The following is a 20,461-nucleotide window of genomic DNA, read 5'->3' on the forward strand; positions in this document are numbered from 1 at the left end:
GGAAGCCGTGTGGAATGTTCGACTTCTGAAAAGTGTTCGAAAACCGAAGCAGGTACTTCTGGGTTTTTGGCATTCGAAAACCAAAACGTTCAACTTCCGAGATGTTCGAAAACGAGGTACCACTGTATTGTCTATACTGACAGGGTTTCAGACGTACCCAGCCCTACCTGCCAGAGAATGAGGTGGGACCTTCTGCATGCAAAGCAGATACTCTGCCACTGAGCTATAAGCCCCTTTTCCATAATAAAAAAGCCTTCATCAAAGATCATATCAACTGAAAAGCAATGCTGGAGAAGGCCTGAGTAAAAAGGAGAGAGTAGTAGGTTTTTCCAATCATCAAGGAAACAGAGTTCCTTAAAACTGGTACAATCATGCTGAAGGCTCTGTTGCCAGTTGAAAGCATGACACAGCAAGCAAGACCTCATCATACATTTCCTTAACAACTGGCCCACTAAGGTTTCCCTTTCATCCTATGGCCTAAACCCAGGGGTAGGCAACCTAAAGCCCGTGGACCGGATGCGGCCCAATCGCCTTCTCAATCCGGCCCACGGACGGTCCGGGAATCAGCATGTTTTTACATGAGTAGAATTTGTCCTTTTATTTAAAATGCATCTCTGGGTTATTTGTGGGGCATAGGAATTCGTTCATCCCCTCCCCCCCAATATAGTCCGGCCCACCACATGGTCTGAGGGACAGTGGACCAGCCCATGGCTGAAAAAGGTTGCTGACCCCTGGCCTAAACCTCACACTTACTTCACTTCCAGTCCACTAGAATGTCCAGGCCTTGAGGTACTCTGCGCCTGTAATGAAAGGAAAATCATTTGGTGTCTTGGCATCTCTGTGTATTTGGTAAAAGTAAGGGAGATTTAGCAAAAGATAATAAAGTGATAATGGGGTATGATCTGTGAGTACGCTTATCTACAGTTTGTAATCCTCATGTCGGTAAATAGATATAACCTAGATGCAGGACACAGATTTTTAGTATGACACAACTTTGTAATGTCATATATTTAAAGTGAAATAGAGGGGAAACTGCCTGGATTTTTTTTAAAAAATAGCCTAAAGTAACAGCTGCCTACATAATGCTGGGCAGAGTTAATTACATCCTGATAGAGAAGGGTTTTATGGCATTCCACAACAGCCATTATTGAGAAACTGACAGAGCTTAACTTTCTTAATAATGACCCTCCCAGGCTACAGCCCCATCTCCACTAGTGCTGAACACTGAAAATCAGTTTGGCTATTTTATTTAATTACAATACGAGAAAGAAGTGCTAAGGCATTGTTGAGTTTGTACAGGCCATATTGAGGGGGTCCGGTTGCAATCTGCGTGACTTGGATGAACCCACAATCATATTCTTATAAAAGCCAGCTCCTGGATTCTCTTGTTTTGTCACACAAAATGAGAGACTAGTCTATAAAGCCGAGGTTGGGGATATGGACTTAGTTCTTAAAGGCTTCCATAGAGTCCTATTGGGTAAAGTAAGCTAAGATGCAAACTGGGACTGGATTGCAGGGGACTAGGAAAATCTACCTGTGCTCTGGACATGGGGCTCATGAGTGTATCCTGGTGCAGCTCATTGGCTATGAGTCAGTCGCTTCCTGTGACACAGAAATGAATTGAAAGATGGTGTGTCAGGAGGGATGGGAGTGGAACATGTCTTGTATTGCAGCTACTTGGGTCACTTGGTGCAGGAGTGGTTTCAGCTCTCATCCCAGCAGTGTTCCCACATGCATCTTTTTATTTTAAAACGAGTAGCTGCTGTCTGGTCTTATAGGTAAAAGTACAGTACGCGGGTGGCGCTGTGGGTAAAAGCCTCAGCGCCTAGGGCTTGCCGATCGAAAGGTCGGCGGTTCGAATCCCCGCGGCGGGGTGCGCTCCTTTTGCTCGGTCCCAGCGCCTGCCAACCTAGCAGTTCGAAAGCACCCCCGGGGGCAAGTAGATAAATAGGGACCGCTTACTAGCGGGAAGGTAAACGGCGTTCCGTGTGCGGCTCTGGCAAGCCAGAGCAGCGATGTCACGCTGGCCACGTGACCCGGAAGTGTCTCCGGACAGCGCTGGCCCCCGGCCTCTTGAGTGAGATGGGCGCACAACCCTAGAGTCTGTCAAGACTGGCCCGTATGGGCAGGGGTACCTTTACCTTTACCTTTACTGTACTTGGGTACACTGTTCTGAAGCCTGCTTCTTTCTTCTGAAATTAGGAGATCCAGTCTCCACTGACAATGTTGCATGCTAAATGTACACCAGTTGGAGATACTTTTTTAGTCAAGCTGTTTATAAAGTTTCTAGATAAATAATATTATACTCCCACTTGTGAGTCCCTGTAATATATGTGCTCTCCTTCCACCCTTCATAATGACAGGCATTTCACAAGTAAATTAATAAAAGCAAGATGACTATAACACACTACTGGCATGCTTCGTAAACACCAGAAGATAAAACTAAGAAGTTGATGAAAGAAAACAAATATATGTTTTGTAGCATTTTTGGATAGAATATTCGGTTAAGAGTGGTTTTTTAATATTGGAGTGGCTAGGTAGAAAAATGGAAAGGAGAATTGGAAACACATAATGCCACTTTGCACACTGCAGAACATTGCATCTATTTCTGATCCCTGCATTATTAAAGGATTCTGATATACTAGAGAAAATTCAAGAACACACAATTAGAATGATGCTGTGGTAGGGAGACCGCAGGGCTAAAGAGAGATTCAAAATCAACTTTTGCATGGTCTGGAGAAAGGAAGATTAAAGGGGCTGGATGACTGTATAAATACATTAATAGAAATCTAATATTTGAGGGGGGAAAGCTTTTTTACATCCTCTGAATATGGGCAATCCTTAAGCTCGTGATCTAAGAGAGAATATGAGAACATTCAGAAGAGAGACTGGGAAGAAAATTTATTTTGTTGGAGTAACTTGAATACAGCAAGAAAGAAAAAGAAAAAAGGCAATCCACTGGAGAAACAATTCTAGGAAGAAGTGAATAAGAAATGTAACACAGTATAGGGAATTTGTGATATTTTTGTATCTTTCCCTTTCCCTCCCACTCCTTTCCAGGGGCATTCCTTTCAATCTTAGGTTCTCTTCGATCAGTATAGCAGCAATTAGCTCTGCCTCTTTTCTAGGAGGTGAGTTGAAAGTCCTACACTTGATTTAGACCAGTAGACCACACTGACCCAATGCATTATGTATCTTACGAGACAGAAACTTTATGGGAGAAAGTATGTGATTGATTTTGGACATTCTGTATCCCCTTTGTGTTAGACTTTCCAGAGTATGTGTGCAATTCCAAACACAGCTACAAGGCAATAAGTATCACTGAGCACACTCTCACTCCTATACTTAAAAGTACATCCTTCCATTGGGAGAGCTATCTATTTATTACAGCTCCTGCTTCCTGTTCTTTAACCAGTACCTGATCCATAAGAGGACCTGTCCTCTTATACCATGACTGCCCGCTAAATCTATTCTCTCCCTTAAAACAAAGCAGTCCCGTTTGCACTCCACAATATACTGGGAGTCGGGTATTGTTGCCATCTGTAAGTGCTAACTTACTTGATTATTCTCTGCTACTGGCCTTGAGTAACCTTTCCAAAAAGCATAGGAAAAATGCCCAGAGGCAAGCATATGTATAGAAAGAGATGTTCCAGTCTCAATCTTTAGGTTTACTATAAGAGTAATTCAGATGTTTTTGCCTGAGAACAGACTCTTGGGGGACCTACTTGTGGCATATTAACATATATGAATCTTTGGTATCGCCCTAAGGAGGAAATAGATCTTGATCTGAAGACGAATGTCTAGATTCCTTACACTCTTGTGAACATCTCAGTGTTCAATCCTTCCCTCAGCAAAACACAAACGGAGAGATGGGGCACACAAATTGGTTGCCAAAGAATGTGATCGTTCCGCTTAAGGTAGTAGAAAGAGGTCACATAACAGCAAGATACTGCTTCACGGAAGTAGCACTGGTACCAAGACAACAGGGTCTGCTGAAGGTGTGAATGGAATATTGTAACGTGCCCAAGTTTTGCAATATGGAGAGACAGCGGAATGCTTGCTTCTGTTTCAAGTAGTCTTTGTTTAGCTGCGAGGCTACTTGGGAAGCAACCAATAAGGCCCATTTTGCAGCCTAACTACTTCTAAAGCCATCAATACCTCATTAACACATTAGACTCTCAGAGGCCTACATGGCTTCATTCAAAGTGCATTAAAGTTAATGGAGCATCACTAAAATGTGCAGGAGAGCTCTGTGCAGATGTATCTTTAATTCATTATTTTTCAGCAGGTGCCATTACTGCTTGCTTAACTCTCTTGTAACACCGATTAAAGGAGAGGGAACTCTGTATGTGCTTGTCTCTGTGTGCAGCTAGTTACTCAAGAGTATGATCTGTTACTAATTTGAGTGCGGTCCTGTGGGTGGGCTAGTAGTTTGTTAGCAGTGGGTATTGAAAATAATGGAGCATAAAATGCAGCAAATGTGGGTATTTCCAGGTCTTGTAATTAGATCTTGTACCAAGAGTGACTCTGTTGCATGATCATTTAAGTATAACAGGCCTTTGGCTAATTAAACAATCTATGGCCTTTTAAACTGTTTTAGGGGAGGTATTGTTTTTATTTGTTACTGAGGTATGTATTTTTGTGTTTTTATATTGTAAACCGCTCTGTGATGCTCGGATGAAGGGAAGAACAACGGTCTCCCTTGGGAGGTGAGGGACTCTCTTTCCTTGGAGATTTTCAAGCAGAGGTTGGATGGCCATCTGTCATGGATGCTTTAGTTGAAACTCCTGCATTGCAGAGGGTTGGACTAGATGACCCTTGGGGTCCCTTCCAACTCTACAATTCTATGATTCTATGAATTGCCTTCATAATTCAAACACTATCTAATTTTGTTCTCAAATCTTGGGGTTTTTTTAACCCTAGCAGGAGTCTTTTTAATAAGCTTCATTATATTAAAGTTCTTGTGGAAACAGTTAATCAAAATGAGAACTGAACAAAAAGAATATTGCGCTTGCTGATAAAACAGAGGCTTCTATAAATTGCTTGACATGTTAGTTTTGCAGAATAAGACACAACATTTGGGGAGCTTTGAAGGTGTTTTTATGGAATACTAAGGAGACCCCATTAATCCTTTATAATCCTACATCTCCAGATCATAGCTCTTTAAAAGATTAATACAATACAGAAGACATTTTTTAAAAAAAGAATGGGAAGGGAAGTGGACTGGATAGACCACTTCATTCTTGAAGGCAAAGTCCTTCATGAAACCTTATCCAGATCAATAGTCTCCTCCAATGTTCATGGAACACTTTTCAGGCACACTCACTAATGGAAGAACCACTGTCTTATTATTTAGTGGAACAATCTGTCTGAGCCAAGCCAAATGCTGCAGTAGGAGGGAAAAAATGTCGCTGGATAGCTAGCCTGTTGGATCAGGAGGAAAAAAATTGGTAGCCTCTTGAGGATGAAGCACAAGCTATTCAAATAAAAGGCATTTTTATCACAGCATCATCCCAGTCAGCATTCTCAGTGTGACAATCTGTCTTTCTCCAGAAGTGCAGGAAAAAGCTAGGATTTCCCAGCCTGGTCCTGAGAAGGCTTCTGTACCTTTTGTTTCATATAAGGGAGAATTTTGGCATGTGCTGTCTTCCAAAGTTTTGTAGTGACTGGAGATGCAATTGGACCCAGAAAAAAACATACAAGATTGAGGGGTGGGCGGAGAGAAAAGCTGAACGCAACAGATTCTGAGTAGTACACCAGATTTTAAAGAAAAAGAATAAAATACTCTTACAAATTATTCCTTTGGGACTTGATGACATTATTTGCTCCCTTTGCTATTCTAGGGAGACTGTTCCAGAAATCTGTCAAGCTGTATTTTCAAGGTGGAAGGCCTTGATAACCTGTAGGTTGTTTTGGAAGCCCTGCTGTGGGAAGTAAGGAAAGAATGCCAGGCCTTCATTTTCTTCTTTTCATTTTGTCCCCCGTGCTTTTTGTGAAACTCTGCAGCACATCTTAATCACAAAGCACCTGTGCCATAACAGAAGTTTTTGTTCTTCATCTGGCTAGCATGCCTTTAAAAAGCCATTAGAAAGGAGCAGCAGGCTCATTTTGACAGAAGGTAGCGTTCATTTCACTCTGGAGCAGAAGGGAGGGTCTTTCGCTCTGGAACAGCACCAGCCTACCTGCTCTTTTAATGGGTGTAGTGCTGGAAGGCTTCTAGGTGCCATTAAATGGTGTAAGGTAATTACTAGGCTTGCAGAGTCTGGAGTCGCACACAGTCGGATATATGCTTTTGTGCGTGACCAAAATGTTATTGAAAACATATTCCGAATGTGGAATGAAATGATCTGAATCAACTAATTAACCCTCCATATTTGTTCCTTCGTTGTGATGGTTGTTGTTGTTTAGTTGTTTAGTCGTGTCCGACTCTTCGTGAGCCCATGAACCAGAGCACGCCAGGCACTCCTGTCTTTGTCCATGGAGTTTTCTTGGCAGACTTCTGTCTCCTGAGCCAAGAAACATATCTATGAATTCCACTGAATGCCTGTTCACTGCTACTCATCTGAACAACAACTTGCCTCCTGAAGCATGGGCGTAGCCAAGATTGATTTGGGGGGGGGGGTCAGGCTTTATGTTGGGGGAGGGCAGAACCTCAATTAGTTAAGTATTTTTATTGATTTTATTGACGCCCGTGACCTGAAATAGGCTTTGCTTTGGAAATGTAGCAAAGAGGCCCTTTTGTTAGAAATAGTTGAACGATCTTGGAACATAAATCAATGAAGTGCTGTAAGTTTGTGGTTCTTGTTACGTAATAGGGACTGAAATACATTTTCCATGTTATTTTTCATCTATGTAATGTGGGAGTGGTCAGGCACTTTTCTGAAGTGTGTATGGAATGCTATTGATTAGATTCATATCTGATCATTTCAGAACTATAGCAACATGCACTTTTAGACATTTTCTGGTCAGAAACCTTTTTTATCATTAGTATTTTTATAATACAGTGGTACATCGAGGTTACGAACTTAATGCATTCCGGAGGTCCGTTCTTAACCCGAAACGGTTCTTAACTAGAGGTGTGCTTTCGCTAATGGGGCCTTCCACCATCGCCACGCTGCTGGCATGCGATTTCCATTCTCATTCTGGGGCAAAGTTCGCAACCCGAGGTACTACTTCTGGGTTAGCAGAGTTTGTAACCCAAAGTGTTTGTAACCCAATGTACCACTGTACTAATGTGCTGGGGGGGCGGGGGACAGACAGGCTCTTAACTCAACTGTTTTACTGCATGTTCATTGACTGCATGTTCTTACTCCTTCCTGTTTCCTGTTTGGTGAGGCAGTGCAATCTGGATCACCCGTGTAAATCAGTGTGTGAGAGAGAAAGAGAAAGCATGATGATGTGTAGAGGCTGGATTTAGGTGATTTTTAGATTCCTTCCAGCTTCATGCCTTCTAGGAACTAAAATGTCAGATTCCTTCCATGTCGCAATGGAGGTTCATTAACGAGAGTTGTGTGGGACAGATGGCCAAAGCATACTGCGTCCATAGTTCCCATCTGCCTGCTAGCCAACTGAGATCCATTCCACATATTCATGAACTGTGAAATTCACCCCATTTGTATCAATCAGTCTCCTTTGTCCTATCAATCACTTTGATTTATTTCTTATCCCTACAAGCATTCCTCCTCCCCCTTTCTCTCTCCCACAGTATCAATATCTGCCATCTCAGGATAGCATGTGTTTCTAAATCCATGTGGTTCCCAGAGGACTGCAGTAGAGGTTCTTTATTTATACTTGCAGACCCCTCTTTGGTTTTAAACCAATCTTCTCCTTGTCAGAGACCTTGTAGTAGATACTCATTTCTGCCAAAAAAGACTGAACAAGAGCTGCAGGCCAATACAACAAACATTGTCTTCTTTGATAAATTATCGTGTGCTTGATGGGTGAGCTACTTACAGCTTATTTCCCTCTAGCTTGTGCTGGTATGAAGGTTCTGATTTAGTCAAAGTCTGAAAGATTATAATAATTTGCACTTTAAGTAATATTTTCCACAAAGACAGGCTATAAAGAGCATGGGTTTAACTAGCTAGTTCTTCTAAGCCACGGGACCAATATATTTTCAATTTAGGTCATTTTATACTTGTTTAGGGTAGGATTATTAAATTTTTTCGTGGATAATTTCAAGAGAAGCTGTCTGAGGGCTTGGTACTCTCCTGTATTTTGCAATATAGACTAGGCACTTGAGTAGATGAAAGTTTGTGAAGCCAAGGGCTCTGGAATGCCTGTTTTAAAGTGTATATTTAGTTGTAGTCACTGAAAATTTCAAAGTCTCCAGGTAGAAAACTAGGGAGAGTTATGATATGTAAGTCAAGAACTGAGCAAAGTTACTTTCTAATATTATCTGCATGATAGATGCAGAGCATGTATTGCTCTTTAAGACTGTAGTCAAATAATGTAATCTTGAGTGTAACCCCAAACTCTCTACCAGTCTGTACCTATTTGAATGTAGCTGAAGTCAAGTCCTCCCACTTCTTCATCAGTGTGGCTGAGAGCTAATTAATATGTGTATGGTGAATTTGCCCCCTTATTTTAAGTGTACACTTTGGTGCTTTTCATTTGTGGGAGAGTGAGATGGTAGGCGACCACTTTCCCTGCTAAAAATGATGTAGTGAACCTCGCTGCTTCGAAATGAGTGTGAATTTTGCCTTCAGAAAAGAGTGGACATGAAAACAATCCCAATGGAATCTTTTGGTGGGGATTTTTTTATCTCCTCTTGGGAAAACTGGGTGCTGCAGATGCGATAAAGGAAAAGGCAGTCACCACAAACATTTTCTGTTGATGGAGTGCCCTTAGAAACATCCATCCTTGGAGTTAAGCTGAGGTAATCATATTTTCAGGTCCTTTTCTGTGGGCGGGGACCAGTTTAGGCAGCTTAGCTTGCCTGAGGAGGAAACTGAGGGGTGGGTATGGGTGTGTTGTCTCTCTCTGCTCCACCGGCACAAGAAGTCTGACTATGTCCCTGGTTGCTCTTACTGTATATCCTATCTGATCTTGTATCCAAGTCTTATACCCTTAGGGGTATATTTAGATTTGGGGGTGATACCACACAGCGTAGCTGCTTTGTATCACCAACAAGGCATCTGATTCCTTAACACAGTGTTTCCTAACCTTGGGTCCCCAGATGTTGTTGGACTACAACTCCCATCATCCCTGATCTCTGGCTTTGCTAGCGAGGGATGATGGGAGTTGTAGTTCAACAATATCTGGGGACCCAAGGTTGAGAAAGGCCCCCCTCCACCTTCTGATGCTTAAAACATTCTTACCTTCAGGCTGAGTCCTTAGCCTCCCACACCCATGGCTGGGAGTATCTGGTTTTGTGAATAAACTGTACGGGCGGCTAAGGACATGTTATTTCTCTTGCCAGGCTTCTTGTGCGGCTTCACAAAGGACAGTTTTGCACCATTTATCTCCTTATCCTTAGCCGGTGCTTTATATGGTTGATACTTTTCAGTGAATGGATTCCCTACAGACTGACTGCATGTGTGTATTCATTTCCGGGTGAATGTGTGCATCTTATCCTCTGATACTGCTTCTCTTTGTTGGTAGATTTCTAACTGCAGAGCATTGCAGTGAGTTGTTCCCATGGTATTGAAGTATTGAAATTCTCTGCAGAACTGCTAGGTTTTCTTTTTCTTTTTTTTTTTTTTTAATTAATTCCAAATGGTCCTTTTGGCCTTGCCACTTTAGGCAAGAGCAAAGCTTTTGGAACTGATCAATACCTGTGACAGTAACAGTGAAATCCAGGCCAGGCTGCCCAAAGCGCAGAGCAGAGAGATTACGTGAAGGAAGTTTTAAATACCTCTGCTTCCCCTTCCTCTCTTTTGGTTATATTTGTCGTCCTGCTGCCCAGCACCTTTTCAGCCAAATCTATTAATGTTTCTCATGCTTGCTGTGTTCATGACAGGTGATTTAAAAGCAGTAGTTTGTGCTGGCATGTCCAGGTTTTCATAAATGGAGCTGCAGTGCTGCTCTGCTGGTAGCCTGGTGTATATTAGCGCTGTGATTGATTGTAGCTATTCCCAGGTTTGAAAACAGAAGTGGTGCATCACATTTTGGGAGAAGGTAGCCGAAAGGAAACTGCAGGAACCGAGCAGACAAGAAAGGGGGTGTTCCACTCATTCTGCCCAAAGCAAAATATATTGTGCACATTTATGGAAACCTCACTTTAAAGTATTCTTAATACTATAGTTAAACTATTTTTGAAAATTTTAATTTTATTAATCCTATTTATAACCCACTCAAGACCATGGGTTCAGGGTGGCCTACAACAGTTTCATCTCTGTCTTCAAAAGACCTACAATCATAAGTAAAGTTTGGGTGGCTAGAGAAAACAAAGGAGGGCAAACAAAATATCATCCAACTTGCTAACGTTTTTTTTACTTGCTGTTAACTCCCCTTAATCTGAAATAATGTAAGCAAAATCAGGACAGGACAGGTGTGGCACCTTTTGAAAACTAATTGATTATGTCATAGGTTTCCATGGCCCAGAGTCAACTTCATCAGATGTGAAGTAGAAGGCAGCTCTATTAAACCTAAGCTCAGGAGGCAGGGTCAGGGGCCCCTTTTTCAAAGCAAGAAATTAACATTGCAATATCAGAGACCTTTTGCTACCATCTGTGCTCCCAAGAGCCTCTTTCCTAGCTGTGCTTTGAGAGGGAGCTTATGCCCTTTGGACTACGCTATTGCCCTCATCTGCCTACTCTTGGTATCCAGCAGCTTCAGTCACCTGAGGCCTGAGGGAATGAAGTGAGGTAATAAAAGTAGGAGGCTTGATGTGAAAGCGGGAAGAGAAAAGGCTGGGGCTGTTCTTTAAATCTTGCGCTATGCTCATGATTAATGTACGTCAGGTACCTTTCCAGAAAAATCAATTGTTCTAGTAAAGTTCACTGTGGGAAAGTGCTATTTTCTGTCTTCTTTTTTTTACATGTTGAGGTCACACCCCACTCTGGGAACAGGTGGCTATTTTAAATAAGTGTATCCTTTTTAAATAAGTGTAAAAGGTATTTTATATAAGTGTAAAGGTACCCCTGACCGTTAGGTCCATTTGTGAACGACTCTGAGGTTGTGGCGCTCATCTTGCTCTATAAGCTGAGGGAGCCAGCATTTGTCTGCAGACAGCTTCCGGGTCATGTTACCAGCATGACTAAGCTGCTTGATGTTTCCCCTTACCCTTTCTTGAGCGATAGGGCTGCTGTGGGGCTTTTTAGTTTAGACAAAAGGTGACTTTATAGAAATTTGTAAAATCATTGCATGGCATGGAGAAAGTGGATCATAACATTAAAACTTGCAGACACCCAGTGAAACTTAGTGAAACTATGGAATTCAGTCCCACATGAGGCAGTAATGGCTACCAACTTTGAAAGAGGGTTCGACAAATTCATGGACCTTGGATGACTTTGAAAGAGGGTTCGACAAATTCATGGACGATGGGACTTTCAGTGGTTACTATTGGCTATTTCCTGTCTCCATTGTCAAAGGCAATATGCTTCTGAATACCAGGTGCTGTAAACCGCAGGAGGGGAGAATGCTCTTGCACTTAGTTACTATATCTGTGTTTGTGTCTGTGTACACAAAGTGTGTTTGTGTGTGTGTGTATACATATACCGGTATATAGTGCTTTTTTTCTAGAAAAATAGGTGCTGGTACACACCATGAATTGTTATAGTAAGTGCTACACTTTTTAACAACAACAAAAAGAGGTGCCGGTACTGCGTATTCTTGAGTACCCCCTGAAAAGTATTTGTGTGTGTGTGTGCATGAGCTTATTTTCAAATAAGAACTGCCTATATGGTAAGAGAGAGCTTGCTTTTGTTATCTCAAACAGATATTTGCAATATCCTGTATATGCATTTTGCTTCCTGTGCTAGCTTGTCTTGAGGCAAATAATCCCCTTAGAAGTTAAAACTTCAACATTCCGCCCCCGCCACTGCAAATAAATACTTCAATATTCCTCACTTTAAAAACATCTTCAGGCTCACAAACAATCTGACAGTAACAATTTCCGTTGTGTAGGCAGTGCAGGGAGCATCCTGTTTGCTGAGTAAGCAAAAAGGTAGGATTATGAGGACCTGTGAGAGCTACTTATTTAAAATATATGGAAAATAAAAAACAGGTGTAGTCTTAAAATCCCACTTCTGGCCACTAAGCTCAAAGCCTATGCCCTGTCAAAATTGCTGCAGTCTTCAAAAAATATTCTCTAAATACTGTGCTCAGTCAAACTGGATTTTAATTTAAAAACAACCCCCTACACACACCATTATTAGTTCTAATATATGAGAAATGCATATCTTGATTGCAGGAACATAAGATTTTGGAGCCTCATTATGGATTCATGTTTATAATTGCATAGGGCTTTTCAATTCTCCTTTTTTTACCCTGTGCTTTAAATATGAAATCAAAACTTATTTTTAAAAGTTTTCGATAAACTGTATTCTCGCTAGGCTTAACAAGAAGCAATAAAAGGATAGGTCTTATTATCCAAATATTGATTTTCCTAGAATCTTGATTATTTCAAAGTAATTTTTGGCCTCCTCCTGTGTAGTTTCATGTCCTTTTCAAAATGTAACTGCACTTCCAGCAGTTGTTGGGGCAATCTTTTAGTAAGTCAGGTTTTCAGGACCAGCTTCCAGACCAAGGACGGAGGACAGTGAGGGCCACATTCCCTTCTTGGCATGCTTCAAGGGGCCACATGCCAATGGTGGGCGGGGCCAGAACCAAAAAGGGGTGGAGCAACAAATGTAAATTCTACTCTTTACACAGTAGGTGACTTTCTACACTGACACTCCACTCTGTCCTCCATCCAGGCAACCAGAAAAATAGTCAAGGAGGGGCCAAAGTAGGGACAGTGAGGTTTATTGCAATTCTCCTCTGCTACTTTGTTCTCTGAAGCTCTTGGGTGGAAGAAGGATCTGAAAATAAAAGCTAGATTTATAGTTTAAGAACCTTTTGTTTGTTTCCAAGGCTCCATACTTAGAGACTCAAGATTTTGAAATTCCTTTTGCCTACCACCCTATTAGATTCCGTAATGTATTCTGCCCAGCCAACCAGATCATTTTAAGTCCCTGTCTTTGCTTCTGCTCTTCCCCATCCATAGATTTGCAGCGAGATTGACAGTACAGCCCAGTCAGCTGCAGCTTGCCTTGAAGTGTCTTCATCTTTGAGCAGTACAGTATATGTCTCTCCATCAGGCTCCCCTAGCAAACTCTTACGGTGTCAGATGCCCCACCCACTTGGGCAAATCCTGATTTACATAAGAGGGTCATGGAACATAAAATAAATGGCCAACATCAGTGAAGAAGTGGTTTAAGATAAACCGTACCAGGGAGAGTTCAGTACATTTCTGGAAAGAAGTGAAATATATTACATTATGCCTGCCAAGTAAATTTTTGAATTTTAGTGGTTTCACACAGAAGAATCAATGCATTGTCAGCTCTGGATGAGCAGGGCTTAATGAAGCTGTAGATTTTTTCAAAGCCGCTGGGAGTCTTTAATGGCCAGAAGAGTTGTATGTGCCCATGTTGAGCTGGGGTCTGTAGGGACAGATATAAAATGCAGAAGAAGTCAGATGGAGTGTGGGTTTTTAAGGTCTCCATGATGGGGAAGCTAAGCTACTCAGCCCTTGTTGACCCTTGGCACAGCAGCATTAAACCGAGTTTGAAATTAGTGTATTTGTTGAAAGGTTTTCCAAAGGCATTTTAAAGGCAGAGCAATTTCCTGCTTCTTAATGGAATGGAGAAAAGCACTTGAATGTGATGTTTCTTCAAAGCAATATTACTGGCTTCCCTTTGTAATATATTCTGATGTAATCGTTTCATCTGTCTCCTGTACAGTGTTAATCACTGGAGCAGCTTTCTCCTGAACTAGGTTTCAGGAGTGGTGTGTGTGTGGTTTAAGTGCCCTTGAAAGACTTCATTGAAGGAATTGGGTCAAAGAGCCTTTTGTTCCGGTTCACTCTTCTTATCTTGAACAAAAGCACCCGAGGGTGTCTCCTTTCAGTATGCAGTTTGATAACCTGCATTAATTAAATGAACTCAGTTTATTTATCATAGACGTTACAAACTAGCTCTCACCAAAGAAAGCCTCGTTTAACCTAGTTCATGAACTACTGGCGATGACCATTTTGTGTGGGGCTGTTGTTCCTGGTCCCACTACCCCACATCTCCTGCTCCATTACACCCCAGCCCACCCCTGTTCTGCCATTCTTCCAGGTCCAAAAGGACCTGTGGCACCGGCGATCACATGTCAGTCAGATACATCTAAAATGGTCGTCACCTATATTATATTCAGGCCTAACAGAAGAATGAAGACTCAGGGTTAAACTATAATATTACCTCTTCCTTGAGCCACAATCCATATCTTCTGTGATACCACTACATACCAACAAAGAGAGGCAGTAACATCTTTTATGAAATCTACTGGGAACTTGGTCACTGAGCTCATTTTGGCTGATGAAGGAGCAGCACTCACATTCCAATCTGTGGGGAGCCCAGGGAAGTTTGTCTGAAGGGCTGATTCCACTTTTATGTTTCCCTTTGTGTTTTACTGAGGCAAGTGTAAACAAGGATTGTGAAATGTCAGGAACAGAGATGGCCAACGGTTGGGCCAGAGGCCAGATATAATCTGTGATGCTATTATATCTGGCTTCTTACTGTCCTACAAAATCAAAGTGTTTCAAAAATATTGTTTGTAGTCTCACTCATAAGAAATATGAGCACACGCTTTTAGGGATATTTCATTATTTCCATCTCGTTTCTTTCAGCTCTTTGAGAACTTCTGCTTCGGAGAAGTGCAGCTGAATTCAGTCTACCTCTCTCAGAGATTCTCCTCAGATAGCTCTGGTTACTATGCGACATCTGGGCAGTTAAATTTCTCCTGAAGTAGAGACCAATTCCCCAACAGAATGACATCAGAACTGCACAATGAAGTAGAAGAAGAAGAAGAAGAAGAAGAAGAAGAAGAAGAAGAAGAAGAAGAAGAAGATTTAAATGGATCCTGTTGATGGGCCAGCGTCATTCTGTCCTTCTAAATTTGCAAATTCACCTTGGTCTGAACACAGTGAAAACAATTACTTGTTCAAATATGATATTTTAGTTTGTTGGTTCTTTTATTGAAGAATAGGTGCTGGTTACAGATGAAATAATACATTCTGCGTGTAACAGGCTTTCAGTTAGTTGTAAATAAATTAATCAAGGTTACCAATCCATTTTTTTTTACTAGCTTACCTTTGAACACGTATCTAATGCTAGTTATTACTCATGGATTGCTCTAAGAATTGATGCTTTCAGTTTACAAAAGCTCCCATCTTCAGTTGCCTAGAAGGGGTTCTCACTGCATGTCCAGGTGAGCTGCATGTAACTCTTTTCATCTCTGAAATGGTCACTGTCCATGGAGCACAATCCATGCAAAGCAACATTTTTCCATACGAGGGGCCAGGTTTTGCCACGTGGACAACACCCTGGATGATTCTGCTTACATGGTAGTGAAAAATCACACCCAGCAGTGTGATAATGCTTGCCTATTTCCTTGTGTAGCCCCAAAGGCAGTAGGCATGATGTGTTCGCTTGTGTGCAGCTCTGAGCATTTACTATGGCTCACAGTGATGTGACCCGTATCTTAAAAAACATCTACAAGCTATTGTATATGAGTTCTAGAATTATTTCATCTCATAACAAAAAGAAGGGAACAAGAGTATATAAGGAGAAACAGTGAGAAGTGAAACGGTAGGTGGAAGGTAAGGCAAAAGCAAATACAAGAATTCTGGTAATATCTGAAATATTATTCCCCATATTACTGAATGCTTGGAGTAAATTCTGGAAGATCTAACCCAGTCTTTCTTAATGCCTGATAGCCATACACTGGGCAAAGGATGCCTGCATTGAAGCGGGTTGGACTAGATGCCCCTCGTGGCCCCTTCCAACTCTACAATTCTATTGTTTATTTGGTTGACAGTATTTGATATGGGACTGAATCATCCTGCTTATTTTAGTACTGGCAAGAAATGTCCAATTCGCATCCATATCCCTGTCCCTTGAATGTTACAAAACAGTTTTCTAGAAATTCTGCTAAAGAGAATAAATGTACACCTGCCAATTTTTAGAATGCAGGAGCTATGGCATACATTTTCCTGTTTGTCACTTGGGGGATCATCCTCACTGGCCACATCCAGTTATACTAGCAGCACAATTGTTTTCTGAGGGTGGGCTGGGCTTTGTTGTTTACCAACTCAACCAACACCTGTTTCCTTGCATTAGCATCTCAGGATGTCCTGTCATGGCTTTTAAAAAAAACCAAACCAGTGGCATATGGGAACACAGTAGCCTGCCTTATACTATGTCAGTCTATCTAAGTATTATCTTCTCTCACTGCCAGTGGATCTGCAGTATATAGCAACATAGGAAGCTGCCCTAGAGTCCTACCATTGGTCCATCGACACCGGCTGGCGGTGGCGTTCCATGATTTCAGACAGGACTCTCTTCCAGCCCTGCCTGGAGCTGGGACCTTTCACAGGTAAAGCAGACTTACAGGACTATTCTCAATGATTCCTTACCATCCCTACCCAGTGGCGTAGCATGGGCTGTCAGCACCCGGGGCAAGGCAAGTAATTTGCGCTCCCTAACCCATGGATTTGCGCCCCCTAACCCTAACCCCCAGATGTTGCGCCTGGTGGGGCCGGTCCCCCCTGCACCCCCCACGCTACGCCACTGTCCCTACCTGGAGATGGGGATTGAAGCTAGGATCTTTTGCATGCATTATGGCCTTTCTCCCAAAGGCAGGCAGAGTGAAACTCTTTTTGTGGCATATGAATAACTACGAACCATTTTAATGATTACTCTTAAAATATGCAACCCCTGCGTTCCCTATTCACTCCTTAGCTGGCTGATGTCATCACTTTCGTTCTTCGGCTATCAAGAGTCTCTTCTGAGGCTCTTAAGGCTTGACTTTGCCAGTCACCTCGAAGGGCACAGATAGTTCATTGGAGGTCTGATCCTGAGTGCTCTTCTCCTCCACACAGCAATTGTCAGCACCTTTTGAGAGGTGCTCTGCTTGCCCAAATACAGGCCCCTTTGGTTCTTCCTTTACCCAGAGCAAAGGCAGAGGGAGGTGGGGTTTTTTTGTTGTTCCACTTGCTCACAAAAGCCAGGCATCTCTTCTGCAGCAGAAAGAAAAGAAGTACATCAGAAAGCTTCTTGACATATTTTTATTTTTAACAACAGTAACCAAGAAGCTGTTTATGCACTTAGCAATGCACTTCATGCTGCATATTAGAGCCCGAAAAGGAGACGAGGACTATTTTTATTCTTCTTTGTCTGCAGTTCCCTCGTAGAAGCTTTTCCAATAATTTTTCTTTCCTGACCAGTTTTGTCCTTTATCGTCTAGCATTGATTTTTCCCCTAGCTGCTTGTTGGTTATTGAGGTTGACATTAATATGGCTGGGTTTGATTATGCAGGGCCAGATTCTGCCATTCTCATTGTTCATGAGAGTAGTTCTTTCTGGGTACTACCAACTATACCAAATGGGTCAACCTGAAGCTTGACAAATCTTTTTCAGTGCTACAGATTAAGTAGTATAGCACTGAATTTCGGTGCAAACCCACTATAATATAGTTAATTACTTAGTAGGTCAAGGTCTAAACTCGGAGAACACAATTTATTTTAAATGAGATTGGAAAGGGTTTCTTTTAATTGTATGTACTTTCTTTTTCTTTTTTGAATATATATATATTTAATAAGTTTGTTCCTTTATAATGTATGAAGTATAATTAATTCAGCAACGCTGGATTAAGTTGGTACATAAAATTCACAGCAGAGAGAAGCAGATCTGGAATTAATTTCTATGAAGCTGAGTAGTAGTCCAATACCTCATATGGACATGTTTAAGGGCAAGCTGATTAATAAATATATTTTTGTTTTATAGCGAGTTATTTTAGATACATCTGTTTTGAAAGCTGTCCTCAGCAGAACCTTGGCAGTTAGCTAATACAATACACACAGCTTATAAATGCTTAGCACTGGGGATACCTCAGGTGCCTCATCACAAGTCCTATCAAAATTCTTACATTGCAGGTAGGTGTTCTAATACAAACGTTTGGACTCAGCACATCACAAAGATAATGACTACGTACCAGCATCGCTGGATACCTCTTTCTGAAGACGACTGGGAAGTCTATCCAAATAGCCATCTAACTCTAACCCACCTCAAATAAATGGACATTCAATCTATTCCAGCCTTCCTTCCAGCTGTGTTAGCTGGGGATAATTGGTGCAGCACTGTGGCAGTCCAACACATCTGGGGCACCAAGTTGAGCATGGTCTATGCTGTTGGTGAAGGCAAATTATGATCACAAGAGCTGGTGGCAGAGCATTGTCAGTGTTCAGTGACTACAGAAGCTTGTGTTTCTTGATGCTGGCTTAAGTCTTAAGATTTGGGAAATGTCCCGTCCCCCCGCCCCCCAAAAATCTGCTGGTTAGTACAGTATGCAAACATACACGTTGTTTAGTCGTTTAGTCATGTCCGATTCTTCGTGACCCCATGGACCAGAGCACGCCAGGCACTCCTGTCTTCCACTGCCTCCCGCAGTTTGGTCAGACTCATGCTGGTAGCTTCAAGAGCACTATCCAACCATCTCGTCCTCTGCCGTCCCCTTCTCCTTGTGCCCTCCATCTTTCCCAGCATCAGGGTCTTTCCCAGAGAGTCTTCTCTTCTAATGAGGTGGCCAAGGTATTGGAGCCTCAGCTTCAGGATCTGTCCTTCCAGTGAGCACTCAGGGCTGATTTCCTTAAGAATGGATAGGTTTTTTTTTCTTGCAGTCCATGGGACTCTCAGGAGTCTCCTCCAGCACCATAATTCAAAAGCGTCAATTCTTCGGTGATCAGCCTTCTTTATGGTCCAGCTCTCACTTCCATATATCACTACTGGGAAAACCATAGCTTTAACTATATAGACCTTTGTCGGCAAGGTGATGTCTCTGCTTTTTAAGATGCATATTATTGCAGTGAGAGAAAAGTGGCTTACATTTTGCAATGAAAACAAATCCTTGCATTTCTACTGGATTGACTATGCTTTTGTTAAATGTTTGAAGGACATTCACATATTTCAAAGCAAGGAATGAATATACCCCTGGGAACTTTGGCCAATTGTGGTAGCTGGGAAATCGCCGGTCATATGTTTACAGACGTAAGCATCCTTTAAAAATTGTGAGGTGCAAAAATGAGGATCTGTCTTGACTGTTGTAACATGTAACAGCACTGAAAGAACCACAAGCACAAAGTCCAGTCTTATTTGAGCTTAATGGAGCTGGTGAAAATGGACACTTTAAGGGCCTTTTAAAATTAAAATTATCTAAAAATGTGAGGTTCTGGACATTAGCACACCTCAAATAGGTGCTGACAAGGGGTGCAAGACATCCCAAAGGGAGGGGGGTGGAGAGAGAAGAGAACCCTGTGTCAAAGATGTCTAAGCAAGGTGACCTCACAAGGTATACCATCAAAAGCCCTGAATAACAGGATCAAGACAGACAGCGACATGGAACCTCCATTTGCCTCTGTTTCCTCTGTCATCTCTCCTGTCTCCAGCTGGGCAGGGGCATGTCCTCTTATGCAAAGTGCAGTATACATTGAAGATGCTACATTAATATATATTTTAGTCGGAGCACGCCGTACAGATGTATCAGGGTACAGAAGTATACAAGCCTTAATTAAGAAACCTTTCTGGCAGCCACAGGGTTTTGTGAGACACTGCACGAAAATCTACAAGGAGCAAGCAAATCACAACATTGCTCTGTAACCACTGGATCTGCTGCCCAAGGCAGTTTCAAAATCACTGCATTGTGTTCTAAGCAGTCCTTATTTCTGAGTCATTGTGTTGAGCACTGTAGCATTAGCTGACTGTAGCAATTGATTTGTGCCCTGCACAAAAGACAAGCCCAGCTGACAGGGTCAACACTTTAGAAACATTAAGAACTGGGCTCATCAGGCTGTAGTCGCACAGCCACTTGACATCTGACAAGTGTGTTAGATCCAGGCAATCTAAGCACACCTCTGTCTCTCTGCTTGCAACTGGCTCCGGTTGAAATTTCTGAGCACAGCATTTTGACTTGGGAAATTTCTTCCCCCCCTGACAGACAGCTTGGCACTGCGCTTTGACAAAGCACCATCTTCTGCAGAGCAATACAGCTGAATTGATTCTGCTGCTCATGTTGCCCTGCTTTATCCATCCCTTGTGATTCTAGCTGGAAATTACAGGGTTATTCTTACCGTAAAGCCTTTCATCTTGATAGCCACTTTGAAATTGCATCCCTGACTTGAAAATGATACTGTGTGCGCCCAAGATTGCATATTTTTTGCATCTCAGACCCCAAACATTCAGGACCAGCTCGTGAATAATGCCTGCTGCGTACTTTTTCTA

At 42.1% G+C, this 20,461-nt stretch overlaps 1 protein-coding gene and 1 long non-coding RNA gene across 6 annotated transcripts in view; one reads left to right on the forward strand and one right to left on the reverse strand.

Moving 5' to 3' along the window:
- ASCC1 (activating signal cointegrator 1 complex subunit 1) overlaps positions 1–15,259 on the forward strand; it is a 49,328-nt gene extending 34,069 nt beyond the window's left edge. For all 5 annotated transcript variants that reach the window (XM_083441436.1, XM_083441434.1, XM_083441437.1 and 2 more), the window contains exon 10: positions 14,816–15,259. In XM_083441436.1, the coding sequence (XP_083297562.1) occupies positions 14,816–14,932 (117 nt within the window). In that variant the 3' untranslated portion in view covers positions 14,933–15,259. The remainder of the gene's footprint in view (positions 1–14,815) is intronic.
- Positions 15,260–16,345: 1,086 nt separating this feature from the next.
- Positions 16,346–17,957, reverse strand: LOC310678121. The gene is made up of 2 exons (XR_014511630.1): positions 16,754–17,957; positions 16,346–16,598 (listed from the first exon to the last, which is right to left on the reverse strand). It is a non-coding gene; the product is annotated as an uncharacterized lncRNA (long non-coding RNA).
- Positions 17,958–20,461: the final 2,504 nt, after the last annotated feature.

This window comes from Podarcis tiliguerta, assembly GCF_965153285.1.
Source record: "Podarcis tiliguerta genome assembly, chromosome: 5".
Taxonomy (NCBI): Eukaryota; Metazoa; Chordata; class Lepidosauria; order Squamata; family Lacertidae; genus Podarcis; species Podarcis tiliguerta.